Source organism: Amphiura filiformis, chromosome 2 (genome assembly GCF_039555335.1).
Source record: "Amphiura filiformis chromosome 2, Afil_fr2py, whole genome shotgun sequence".
NCBI classification, from domain to species: Eukaryota; Metazoa; Echinodermata; class Ophiuroidea; order Amphilepidida; family Amphiuridae; genus Amphiura; species Amphiura filiformis.
In genome coordinates this window covers 78498244-78511882 of record NC_092629.1, presented here as the reverse complement: position 1 = coordinate 78511882, position 13639 = coordinate 78498244, and the positions used below count along the sequence as shown (strand labels likewise).

Below are 13639 nucleotides of genomic sequence, written 5' to 3'. Positions count from 1 at the left end.
GTGACAGATAGTGTATGAAGGAGTAGTGAAAGGTGGTTCATCAGGGGATATTGCTTTAGATGACATAAGCCTTCCAATCTGTGGTAAGCAACAATGTATGGTCATACCTTCATGTAAGCTTCACGAGACTTTTATATCCCTAAACCTAACCATAACCATAACACTAACCCTAACCATAACCCTTGCCCTAACACTAACCCATATAACGAATCCTAACCCTAAACTCTAACCATAAAACCAAACCTTAGAATTCGTGCGTGATAATGCTTATGGTACAACCCCATTTATGATGTTTCAAGTGTGGCGTTACTGTTATTTAAAAATATCATAATCCTATAATTTTATGTTATAAAACAATCATTTTGCCAAGTGATGGAACATATAAAGACTATATCTTCTGCAGGACTCCTCCACTGGGTGACAGTTACGACAGTTACATACTTTATTGTCTTTCATTAAACATTAAATTTGAAAATAAAATTATGTATTATTATCTTTTCTATTTTAGAAAGTCTTTGCCCACTAGATTCAACAAACCCGGTCGTTAGCGGGTGCCCCGACGATATCCATACAACGGTTGAATTAGATTATATCGGCGCGTACTTTGTTAATTGGACTGAACCAACAGCAACGGACGAGGTTAACGAATGTATAGACATCATTGTATCACATGTACCATCTACTCATCTATTTTCTGTTGGTAGAACTGGGGTGGCTTATATCTTCAGAGATCAAAATGGGAATTCAGCAATTTGTTCTTTTGACGTCAATGTTGTAACAGGTTAGATTTAAAAAAGTTATATTAACTTCTCTTTAGAACTCTTATGTAAACCTTTAAAGGTTAATTCAGCAAATGTTCAGGTCCTATGCCACTTGGAAGCAAAAGGAAACCTCACGAAATGTCCACTCATTTTTTATCAGAATATTGTAGGATTCTGGATTGAGTACAAAGTTGATGTTACTTACCAGACTTTCATACACTCTTTGATAGCGAGAACCAATCAGAGCAAGCGTTAGAAAAATCCAAAACATGCATTGATCGTAAATAAATGAAGTGTGACGACAGTGTTGTGACGATCAACAACAATGTTGAGAAAGAAGTCTGCTAGACTTCGAAACGTCCACAGTGTGTACTGATTTATTGGACTAGAAATATGAAATCTCTTCATTTATTTATCAACAACAGTTCTGATGAAAATGTTCAGTAATGCATTGATTGTGTCTAATGCACGGGCGCGCACTCCGCGTACCACGCACAGTGCTTTCGGACGCGTTAATTTGTCTTGCGGGTTGATGCATTTATATTTGCTTGTATTTTCCAACACTTTAGTGACAATTTTGCAACAAAAAAAGCAAAAATCGTGGATGAAATAGGTTAATAAATGCGTATCACTTGTTGCTCGTGAATTGTACAAAATAATGCACTTGTACTGAGATTTTGATGTGTCTAATGCACAAAATCTTAGTACGCGTGGATTATTTTACACAATTTCACACCCAAAGTGATACGCATTTATTAACCTTTCATACACTCTTTGATAGCGAGAACCAATCAGAGCAAACTTCGGGGCTCGTGCATTAGACGCATCAACACCAATCTCATGTGATTAATGCACGATTTGCCGTGATCTAGGGGAGGGGTGCGTTACACACCCAACCCTGGTTACGGGCCTGACACGCCATGTAGTTCCAACCTGTTTCTATTTTTGGGTTGGTTAGCTACTTTGTTAATTTGGTTGTGAGTAATTTGATCGTAAACTTCATTGTTAATACCCCTATGAGACCTACCTGCCGATTGGACGAAATGAATATTGTGTCCAATTTTGAACTAATCAAGGAAGGTATTAATAAAGATCATCTGCAATTGCAAGTTTGACAATAAATCGGTTAAAGCCTAGTCATAATTGGGAATTTCAAGTTATCAACCAATCAGAAATGCTGTTAGATGACCAGTAGTGTCCAGGGGTTTAATCTGTTTTCATATGTGAATTATAGGCATTTATGTCTTGAAACGTTGGTAAAACTGTAAATGGGAATCGATCAATACAGCAATGGTAATTAATTGTAAACAATTTGGTGACAGTAATATGTATGAAACCGATACACGAAAACATTACATTTTCTGGGAAAAATACAACCGTCCCGAAAGCACAAAAGAACTGCGATAAAATTGAAAATCAAGATACAAATTAAGAACTGATTTGTAGTTAGGTCTACAGCTCGATCAAAACAATCTGGATGTTCAGTATTTGCTGATGTTTGCCGATAAATTTATTCATGAACTACCAAGTGAAATAACATTGACTGTAGCTGCAACATTGATGTGACTTTACTGGTAAATAATTATATTGCTAAAATATTCAATTTGGAACATTTATAGTATTCAGCATGGTTTTACATTATATTTTGTACATAGTGAAACATGTTGTGGAACAAAATGACTCAAGTAATTTAATGTTTCTTGTAATCTTCTTTGTCTCTTCTTTTAAAATTTGCTGCTCATGGCTATCGCGTGACTCCAATGGATGAAAGTAATCTATCTTATAATTTTCATATTCTTCCGACAGTTGATACAACACCTCCATCGATAAGTAACTGTTCAAATAACATTACTACATCAGCCGACCTTAGTGATGACGGAGCAACTGTTTCCTGGATCGAGCCTTCTGCTACGGATCCATCCGGAACACCACAAGAAATGCGATCACACGGGCCCTCTACGAAATTCCCTTTTGGGCAAACACTAGTAACATATTCATTTCTTGACACATCAAATAACACAGCCACTTGCAACTTTACCGTGACTGTTAATATAGGTTCGTTTGTTATTTGAAATATCTGACGGTATTCGCAATAAATACAAGTTTTGATGTATAATATATAATATCTTAGAAATAATTGATATGAAACCTATTAAGAAACCTGTTGCTGCTAAAACATTTCAATTATCATGAAACGTCTGGTGAACTAATTCTGAATCAAAGTTAGGACACTCTTGAATTAAAAACATAGGAATTCACAATTTACCCAATCAATTTCCAATTTTGCTGCAGTTGATACAACGCCACCAACGGTCACTCGATGTCCATCTGATTTTGACAGCGTAAGTGGGAGACACGTCACGTGGAGAGAGCCTGATGTATATGACTTATCCGATAATATCACCACAGTCAAATCGCATATACCAGGAGTATTCCTTACCAACCAAACCCATGTATTGTATACATTCACGGACCCATCTGGGAATATGGCCTTTTGTAGATTTACAATTAACATTGCATGTATGTACAATGAGGTGTTAAAGTAACAGTAACATTCGACCGGTTCGAACAAAGTTGGGAAATTTAATTGTTTGCATACACAGCACTGAGCAAGAACCCCCAAATAAAAACAACCAAAAAAACCAACAAGAACAAAATAGGTAATTATTCTTTTTTTTTCTGCAAAATATATTTCTGTGCGGGTCACAACCAATGTCTCTAACAAGTAAATCCTCCCTCCCACAAAAACAAAGTTGCAGTAAATTGTATTGATTTTGTATTCAGTGTAATGGAAGGAAATCTGTGTAGTGATATCTGAGTGTTTTTGTATTGTAAAAATTTGTATGTAAATGCAACTTTCAAATCTGAACCTCACTACATTAAATTGACCGGTGTTTTATTGTTTTCTAGGCTATCGTATCAAATGATGTGTCAAAATGCGCAGAAATAAATTCTGCTTCCAACGCATTTTACAGATTTGTAATACAATAGCCTCTTTTTGAATAATGGCCATTATTTAAGGGGGTTAGTTTCTTTTTTTGAGATGTTTATATGTGACTCACATTGTATCTAACCTTTGCATGTGCTTTTTTTAAATGTTAAAACAAATTTGAAATCCGCTGACGCGTTAATCATTCACGATATTCTTATATCTGCTTGCTTCATTTGTACATACGATCAAATAACATCCTTCTTTTTCTCAACCACTGAATCATTTTTGTCATTACTGCAGACGATACCACCCCCCCGGTAATAAGCGATTGTATTGATACGATAGAGTATGCTGAACTCGGTGTATTAGAGGAACCAGTGTACTGGACTCAACCTTCAGCTACCGACGATTATGGACGAGTTACGTTAATTTATGCCACTCACACTCCTGGTGAAAAGTTTCCGATCGGAACAACCTCAGTGATGTACTTATTCGCTGATGATTCTTACAATATCGCCTATTGCAACTTCTCTGTCGCTGTACATGAAGGTAATTTGTATACAACAAGTAGTTTCAAAACCAAACTTGCGTTGTTTCAAATGTAATGTGGCTGTGTGTTTTTGATATGTGTTTTAGTGTTGTTTGAAGAGTGCAGTATAAAATGTATTTTGGTAAAATTGAACTACTGATGGTTATTTGAATTCAATGAGCACATGAGTCAATGGTCGCCCCCGGAATTTAGCCAATTCGGCTCAAGTCATATGAGGCCTCATCCGGGGCTAAATATGTAAGTTACCTGTTTGCAGACAATTTATTTTTAACGTTTGAACTTTCTACAAACTGTTGATTATAAGCTATTATATTACCAGTCCGGTCCGACTGCCTGCCCAGGAAACATTGCCGGGCGAATGCTCTATTTTTGGTTTAAAGTAAACAATTCGGTAAAATATACAATATTATTAATGGATGTACAATCAGTATTTTTTCATCAATTTTAATTAAAATAAAGGTAATTTGCATATTTAAATTAAATCTTTAAAAAAACGTCAGAAATTGTTTTGTTATTTAAGTTATTTTCCTCCCGGTGAAATGTTGTTCTCCCGGTAAAAAAATTGTCAAATTATACGTGGGTCATGTGTGTAAAAGTCAAATTTCCACCGATCTTTTATAAAATCACCATGAGCAATTTAGGGATTAGTCTGCCAAATTCGGAAGAGTTACCAAAGTCTCTATGTTGCCTACGCAGGCAACATGCTGCCTGGTCTGGCAATGTTCACTGGGCAGGCAGTCGGGCCGGACTGATTACTCATGGCTGAGTCACTTTGATGTGGGTAATTTGTTATTTTGCATCAGATGCGATGATTACCGACACCATTTCATTTAACTTATGAGCATGCATACTTTTCTTTTTGTAGTCGATACAACGCCACCAACCATTCAATCCTGTCCATCTGATATTGATTTAGAGGTTGATCTTGGTACATCTAGAGCATCTGTTTCCTGGATCGCACCATCAGCGTTTGATGTATCGGGTAACGTGTCACTCGTGTCTCAAAGTCATCATCCTGGAGATACGTTCCCAACTGGCAAAACAGAAGTCGTTTATTCCTTCACAGATGATAGCAACAATGAAGCATTCTGTTCGTTTTATATCAACGTGAGAGAAGGTATAGGTGCTAATAGCTAAAACGCAAGTGTAGCAAATTATGTCTACTCATTCTCTTGGTATAAAGAGGTTCCATAAGGCTCTGAAACCAAAACATATTTTCCGTACGATTTTTCCCCGACCAAACTCATCTCATGGTTCAAGGTTACTAGCATATTTAATTCAGGCTTCCGCTTTCCCCATTGTAATTAGAATTTGATAATATGCCACGAAAGCACTCCGGCTTCTAGAAGGAATAGCCATAAAATGAGGCATTAAAGCACCCCATTTCTAGAAGGAAGTGTAATAAAATGAGTTATGAAAACATCCCGGTTTCTAAAAGAAAGAGTAATAAAATGAGTTATGAAAGCACCCCGGCTTCTAAAAAGAAGAGCCATAAAATGAGTCTTGAAAGCATCCAGGCTTCTAGGCGGAAAAGTCATACTTAGATATCAAGGATTATTGAAGTGTGCCGGTACTAATAAGTGCACGTTAAACCACCCATATTTATTTACATTTTTATAGCTATAACGTGGCACCAAATGGTTGAAGTATAAATATAAAATTTATTTTGGAAAATCAGAGTGGTCAAATAATTATTTTTTTTACCACTTTTTAGATATGAATTCGTAACTGCACATTATAAAATAAATGGTCAACGACTTGAATTGCGACTTATACTGGTTTTATACTTTCTACCGCTTGCCGCTGAGCGACGTGATGCTTCATCATGCTGCTTGTACTTGTCTGCAAGCGGAGTGGCACATCGCTGAGCGGCAGCATTATGACTCTGAAAGCCACTCTTGCCGCTCAGCACCACTCCAAAATCGTATTTTGTTCTCATACGTCAGAGCGACACCGCTGGGAATTGACTTGAATTCAACTCCCAGCGCTAGCGGTGCTGCCGCCGCGGCAAAGCGGTGAAGTGATCGATATATCGGCTTGCCGCTGGTCACCGCTAGCGTTTCTGGTGCGAATGCGCAGTGAAGTAAAATCATCTGCAGAGCGGCAAAGCGGCATGTATGAAACCAGTATAAGACGTTGAATGTCAAATAATGTATGTATATTTCTATCAGCATTTGTAGGTAACAATTCATTCCTATACATGGATACGACCCCTCCTGTCATCGTCAACTGTCCTTCGGATATTCATGAATTCGCTGAGTTGGGCACCCTACAATTGGCGGTAGGATGGTTAGAGCCTTCAGCTGTGGATTTGAAAGGAATTGCAATATTAAAAAATGCTACACACAGACCTGAGGATTTGTTTCCGGTGGCATCATCAACAAAAGTTTCTTACATATTTATAGATGACTCTGGAAATCTTGCAACCTGCAACTTCTCTGTTATCGTGTCAACAGGTACGGATATTTCTCCTTAATTGGACCAGTCAGTACAGAAAACGTTGCAATAAATAATTGAAACATCACGATGAATTCAAATAAGTAGCGTAAGATAAAACTTCCATCGGACATGACACAATGATCTATGATCCCACCAGGGGATATTTTTTTGATTTGATTTGTTCGGGTTGTGACAACCCTGGATAACCCAAGAAAGCCTCTATTGAAGCTTATTTCCATTGGGGTCCATTTGAACACCGGGACGGGTTTGGGAACAGTCAGGGGTTAACACCCTACTCTTTTCGAAACTGACTGCGAGATACATGTACAGGTATGGCTCTCTGCACACGGGACCGACGGCTTAACGTCCCCTCCGAAGGACGGAGTACTTTCATGATTCATTTACCCAATTCTAAATGAACCATGGGGGAGAGCGGAAGTCTAAACTTAATCTACAGATGTTGCCAATTAATTTCAGACTTTTTTTTTCCAAGTCAATATCCCAGCAAATCGCCACCGCCGGGAATCGAACCCGGGACCTCATGCATCAAAGGCAAGTACCCTAACCATTGCGCCACGCTCTCCTAGTAACATATATCTAGTAACATATTTGAACAAATTCCAGAAATCAATGAAGCGTTTTCCTTTTGTCTGTAAATTTGCTTGGGCATTTAGTTATGTACAGGGTGTCCCAGAATGATTTGTACCGTGTTTGCAAAAATAACTAAAAATAGAAGACGGGCAGTGTATCTATTGCATACCTTTGAAAAATGGCACAATACGATTAAATGAAGAACGTGTGATGTTTAGCACAGCATTTCGACGACAACTACTGTTGGGGTTGCGCCTTAAAGCTTGCCGGACAGCTGCAATGTTCGCTCTAGTTCTTATATAACAGTCTTACGAGCACCTGAAGCTTCACTCTGCCGATTCCTAACAGTTCCGTGCTCGTGAAACTTCTTTACGTTATACACTATCGTCTAATGAATCTTCGTTGCGTCTCAACATAGCTGCCGGTTTGCCAGTGAGTTTTGAAAGAAATCCACGCTGCTGTACAGTAAATTGAGGAGCCGTCTTTTCTGTACCACAACCAGTTCGATCTCTGCAAGCATGTCAAATGACATGGACCTCACACCACAATAACTATATTTAAAACTACCGCCAAAGAGAGAATGGGATTAGGTCACAAATCCTTAATTCCATATAATTATTGCTTCGTAACGTCATAAATAATAGATAGATATCGGCTATTTAGTGGAAATATGAACAGGGCACAACTAAAATACCTCCATAACTTTTTCCAAATAACTTTGTGCTAAACGGTTAGTAATGTTCGAGATTTTCAAAATAGGTTGAGTTGTCAAAACTTAGAATTCACCATTTTTACGCAATCTTCTATAACTTCTACTAGAAACGTCCAATTTTTAAAATCTAAAAAATCTGAGAAAGCTAAATATTTGTAGAACTTAAAATACAAAACAATATGACCATTCAACATGCCCTTTATATCTAAAAAATTCCATCTTTCCCGGTATAGATCATTCTGGGACACCCTGTATATCCATGAAGCAATTCCTGGAGAGGGCAATCCCTCATTTGCATGTGACGCTTTCTTATTTAAATTAGCCATTGTGTTATTGCTTAATATTCATATGTTATTCATGTGTTATTGCTTAATATTCACAAGCTCTCCTTTGTACACGCGCTCCAAAGAAGTGTAAAACCAAGTTCTACGGCGAAAGATCATTTGCCGCAGCTGCACCAAAGGTATGGAACAAGTTGCCTTTCAAGCTTCGTTCAGTATCAAACATAAAAAAAAAAAAAAAGGACTCAAAACTCATCTTTTCAATGTATCTTGTTAGACAATATGATCGTCATCTCATTTCAGTTGTGCAATTTCATTTCTGCAAGGTTCTGAATTATATTGTTTTTAGAAGTGTGAAATAAGATGGCATGTGGTTTGTTCAAATACTGCCTTTTTAAAAGCGTTTTTTAATCTTATTCATTTTGCTACTTTTTAAACTTGTGTCTTCAGAGTGTAGACTAATTTTATATACCAGTAGTTTGCTGGTCAAGCTTACGGTATTTTATTGATTGTGTAACTTGTACATTATTTTATGTTTTAGTATATTATGGTGTGTATAATGAGTTTATCATGCTTATTTTTCATGTATACTATTTTGTTTTAGCATGTAGGCCCTAGTTGATATTGTATTAGTGTATGTAGTTTTTAAGATTCTGTGCAGCGCCTTGAGGCTGTTTTTACATCGTAGGGCGCTTTATAAATCCCATGTATTATTATTATTATTATTATGGGGAGCACTTTACACCACCAGGTTGGGCAAGTCATGAATAATTTAGCGTTGTGAAGCCAAATAAACTTATTATGTCCCAGGCTTGAAAAAAAATTACAGGCAGAGGTGGGAATCGATCTCGGTACCTCCCGGTTAAAAAGCACAGTGCAAGACAACTAAGTCAGCTAAATATCTGTTGTGAGACGTCTAACATTAAATCAGTAAAAAAAGGAGTAGATTCTTATTTTGGGCTCAAATTGTAGAATAGGGGTAATGTTTGTCTCTGCTCTAAAGAAAATAAAAATTGAGATCTTTAAACAAAATGTTACGGCTCTATTTAAAAAAAAAAAGATTGATATCAAAATAACTTTAAAATCATTTCACGAGGCGGCATTGTCACAGACGAACACTGTATACGCTAAAAACTAGATTTTTACCACTAGACGACGTCGTAGCACAGTGGTAGAGCATCAGACTGGTAAAGATTGTTGGTTCGAGTCCTCCTGTCAGCAATGTTTGTTTTTGTGAATGCAATGCTACGATACCATTCGCTCAAATTTTTCTTATTTATTTATTTATTTGTTTTATTTATTTATTTATTTATTTATTTGTTTATTTGTTTATTTATGTAAATAATCATGCATGTATTTATTTTGTTTAATCACTCACTCCCACTCTTTAGAAAAAAGGGCTCTTGGTCAATCAGTTAATTTATTCATTGTTTGATATGATATGTCTATTGATCGAAATTGAATATCATATAATTTATTCATATTCATTGTTTGTGAATTGATTGATTAATTAACTGATTGATTGATTTGTTGAGCCGGTGCAAGTGAGTGCGTGAAATGTTAGAGGTGAGTTACTTGAACAAGCCTTAATAATTATAATAAATAAATAAATAAATAAATAAATAAATAAATAAATAAATAAATAAATAAATAAATAAATAAATAAATAAATAAATAAATAAATAAATGAATAAATAAATCGCTTTCCCCCTCTCAGCCTGCCACAAATATTGTGACCACCCCCTGTTGGACATTCAAATTATTGGGATCCCAAATAATGATTAAATACATCAGATTTGTAGATGTAGGCCTACAGTAAAAAAACTTTTTTTTAAAAACTAAACCGATATTTTACTCATTATTGACCATGGTAGGCGAAACCGTCAATAGTGATTAAAGAATTTTGTTCAAAATAAAATTTCCATATCATAAGCGTTTCCGGACCTTTACTATTATCCTCCCCTCCACTCACGTATACATAAGGTTTTCCACGAAAATCCTTAGACATGGGTCTCCTTTTAGATTGTCCGTGCTATGTGTGAAAAACATGCCGGAAAACATGTTGCTTTTTTACTATTTTCAAGCTCAAATCCTTAGATATGGGTCCTTACTTTCCTGACAATCCTTAGATATGGGTAGGGGGCCTACCTATTTTCGGTAAAATCGTGACCCTTAGAAATGGTTATGGGTTCGGAAGCTCGGGCCGCACATTGTCGAAAAATAATCCAAGTACCCGCCCCCTGGTTATCCTAAGCCTTTTAAATCGTTTTAAGGCCAAAATCGCACCCCTCTCACCCCAATTTTACCCTCCCCAGGACTCATAATTATTCACAGCCCCTGATAATCTCCTAAATTATTCAATTGTTTTTTTCGATGGGCCTAAACTCCTGTAATATGCATGCACATATTGAATACAGCAAGCTACATTCAAATTATACATGCACGATGCAAGTGCTATTCCAGAAACGCTGCACATCAGTGACATCACTTAATTAATATTACTACCGGTAGTGAATAGCAAGCTTCGAAGGTTGAAAGTGCGCCCGCTTTACTACCTGAGAGCAATCCGGTAGTGGCGTTTCAATTTATTACGTGTTGGGAAATCCACAAGATCAAATAGAACGGTGAGTGATGATTATTTACTTGTTTTTAAAACAAACTTCTTAGGCCAGTAATAAACTACGTTCACGGCCGACAACTATAGTTTGAATGATATTTATTATCACACGAGGAAATAAAACAAACGAATATGGCGCCTCACGTGCTTCAGGTCAGGTCAGTGGTCAAAGGTTTTTTATCGCTAAATCGCTGGCTGAATATCGTATCAAATTCAAGTGATACACTACCGTCGTATTATTGACACCAATTCCTAATTTCGACATTACTATTGCGAAAGGTTATTCCATTATCAAATTAGTAGACTTTCTGTAAAAAACAAATCACTGGTGCCTGATGGGAAATACTAGTGCGCCATCACCGGATTGCTCCCTGCTCTGCTAGCTGGCGCACTTTCAAACCTTGCTACTCGCATTGAACAGGCAGAGTTCGCAAAACTAACGGCGTCGTTATTTGCCAACCCTAAAAGGGATCGAAATTAATTATTCATAACCGATCGATAACTGGCCTCATTTTCTAACTAGCAAACCAGCGGGATTTGTCATAGGTTTGCGTTGATAATAGAACAACCGTGAAGTTAGTGTCACCCCCTTGGTATATCGTTGTGGTGCGTTATATAATTTACATATACGTCTGGTACGAGAGCACGGTGACCGAGCGGAACGGGCTCCGACTCATAATCGGAAGGTTGCGGGTTCGAGCCCCGGCGACGCCATCGTGTTGTGCCCTTCAGTAAGGCACTTTATCTCGATTACTCCTCTCCATTCAGATGTATAAATGGGTACCAGTATTTTTAAATGCTGAGAAGGTAACAGACTCGCTGTGGAGGCAGTGTAGCGATCCCCCTATAGCAACATTACATGGACAGATGGAGGATTCGGGTCCAATCGCCAATGAAAGAGAGATGGGCACTCCGATCACTGCTTATACAGGATTGTCTCATTTACCTTTACCTTTACCTCTGGTATTATTATTATTATTATTATTATTATTATTATTATTATTATTATTATTATTATTATTATTATTATTATTATTATTATTAATGGTTTTAAGTGATTCAAGCATGGTTATCCATTTGTGAGCTAAAGCAAATTAAAACACACATGCTTTAAATTTCTTAACAATCTCAGTTGACACGACACCGCCAGAAATTACTTTTTGTCCCGATGATATAAGTGACACGATTGAAATTGGCAACGAAAATAAAAGTATATCTTGGATTCAGCCAAAAACATCTGACAACTCAGGCAATGTGACACAGGTAACTCAATCTCACATATCCGGTGATTATTTCAAGCCCGGAAAGACCCGGATCACCTACTTATTTGCAGATGAGAGCGGAAATTCAGCATCGTGCGATTTTGACATTGAGCTAACTCTAGGTGAGCTTGAGTGATATTGCAATAAATGTTTTGTTGTTCTTATGCACTGTGTGCTGGCCATGGATTTCAATATAAAAACTCCCAAGTTTTATGATATTTTCCCAAAATATCAAGAGCTATCTGAAGAACCACTGAACCAATACTGGGCTTGTTTGTACTCATTTTAATGCATTTTCATTCTGATTCCAAATATGGTCATGAAAATGTACAATTCTGAAATTTGTGAATAAATTTTTTTTGAAACTTGTCGTCTGCAGTCGACACCCGTGTGGAGAGAGTAAAAATTCAAACATGGTAAGAAATTGTGTTCATTTTATAGACTAGTGATTATCAAATTAGTTCCTTTCGTTGCGTTATCTTTAAAGTGGATACCATTAAGCCACGAATACTACACTGTCCATCAGATATCGTTACCGATGTTGAAATCGGATCAACTGGTACTGTTGTGAACTGGACAGAACCGTCTGCTTCAGATGAATCCGGAAATGTCACCTTGCTTGCCAAGACTCACTCATCTGGGGAATTGTTTGGCGTTGGAACAACTACTGTAATTTACCTTTTTGATGATCCATCTAACAACATTGCAACTTGTGTATTTCAAATACTAGGGAATGGAGGTGAGCTATTTTAAAGGTGATTTGTACATGAACTTTTTCCGTCGAGATGAGAGAAAATTGTATGATAAAACAGAAAAAACAAATGTGACAATATTGAATGAAATAAAACTATACAACAGTAGTAGATTAAATCCCAGTATATAGTCCGAAATTTCCCGCGCATTTTGTTGTTGTTGCGACACATGTTTTGTTTTTGGTTTCCGCAGTGAATTTTAGTTTTTCGATTCCGCGCTGTTCGATTCTGCGTAGTTATTTTCCGCGCAAGCAATTACCTTTTGAACGGCGTTTTGTGTCCTATTCCCAACTTTTGCCACGGCAAATATTGATCTGATGATATTAAACTACCGTGTGCATCGCACGGGCAAAACGAGTACAAAACGTAGGCACGGTGGCGCAGGGGTACGGGCTCTGCCTTGTAATCGGAGGATTGCGAGTTCGAGCCCCAGTGGTGCCATCGTGTTGTGCACTTGAGCAAGGCGCTTAACCCCACTTGCCTCTCTCTACCCAGGGGTGAAATGGGGAGCTGTTATAAATATTGTAGATTGAGCGCCGCCCAAAGGTATGAGCATGCCTTGAGCATTGTATGAAAGCTGACATACTTGTTCTAACGACAGCGGAAGAAATGTAAAACGCTTTGATGCACGTGGAAAGCGCTGTACAAATACCAATATTTATTTATTTGTTTATTTTTCAAAACATCGACATATATTCTGACATTATTTTACATACACCGTTTCATTCTGCTTTTAAAGTCG

At 37.3% G+C, this 13639-nt stretch overlaps 1 protein-coding gene across 1 annotated transcript in view; it reads left to right on the top strand.

Annotated features, from left to right (window-relative positions):
* The window catches only part of LOC140143595 (hyalin-like), a 70607-nt gene that overhangs the window by 6705 nt on the left and 50263 nt on the right, over positions 1-13639 (top strand). The window contains exons 4-7 of the mRNA XM_072165411.1: positions 8-83; positions 509-781; positions 2568-2816; positions 3054-3281. Coding sequence (XP_072021512.1) covers positions 8-83; positions 509-781; positions 2568-2816; positions 3054-3281 — 826 coding nt within the window. The remainder of the gene's footprint in view (positions 1-7; positions 84-508; positions 782-2567; positions 2817-3053; positions 3282-13639) is intronic.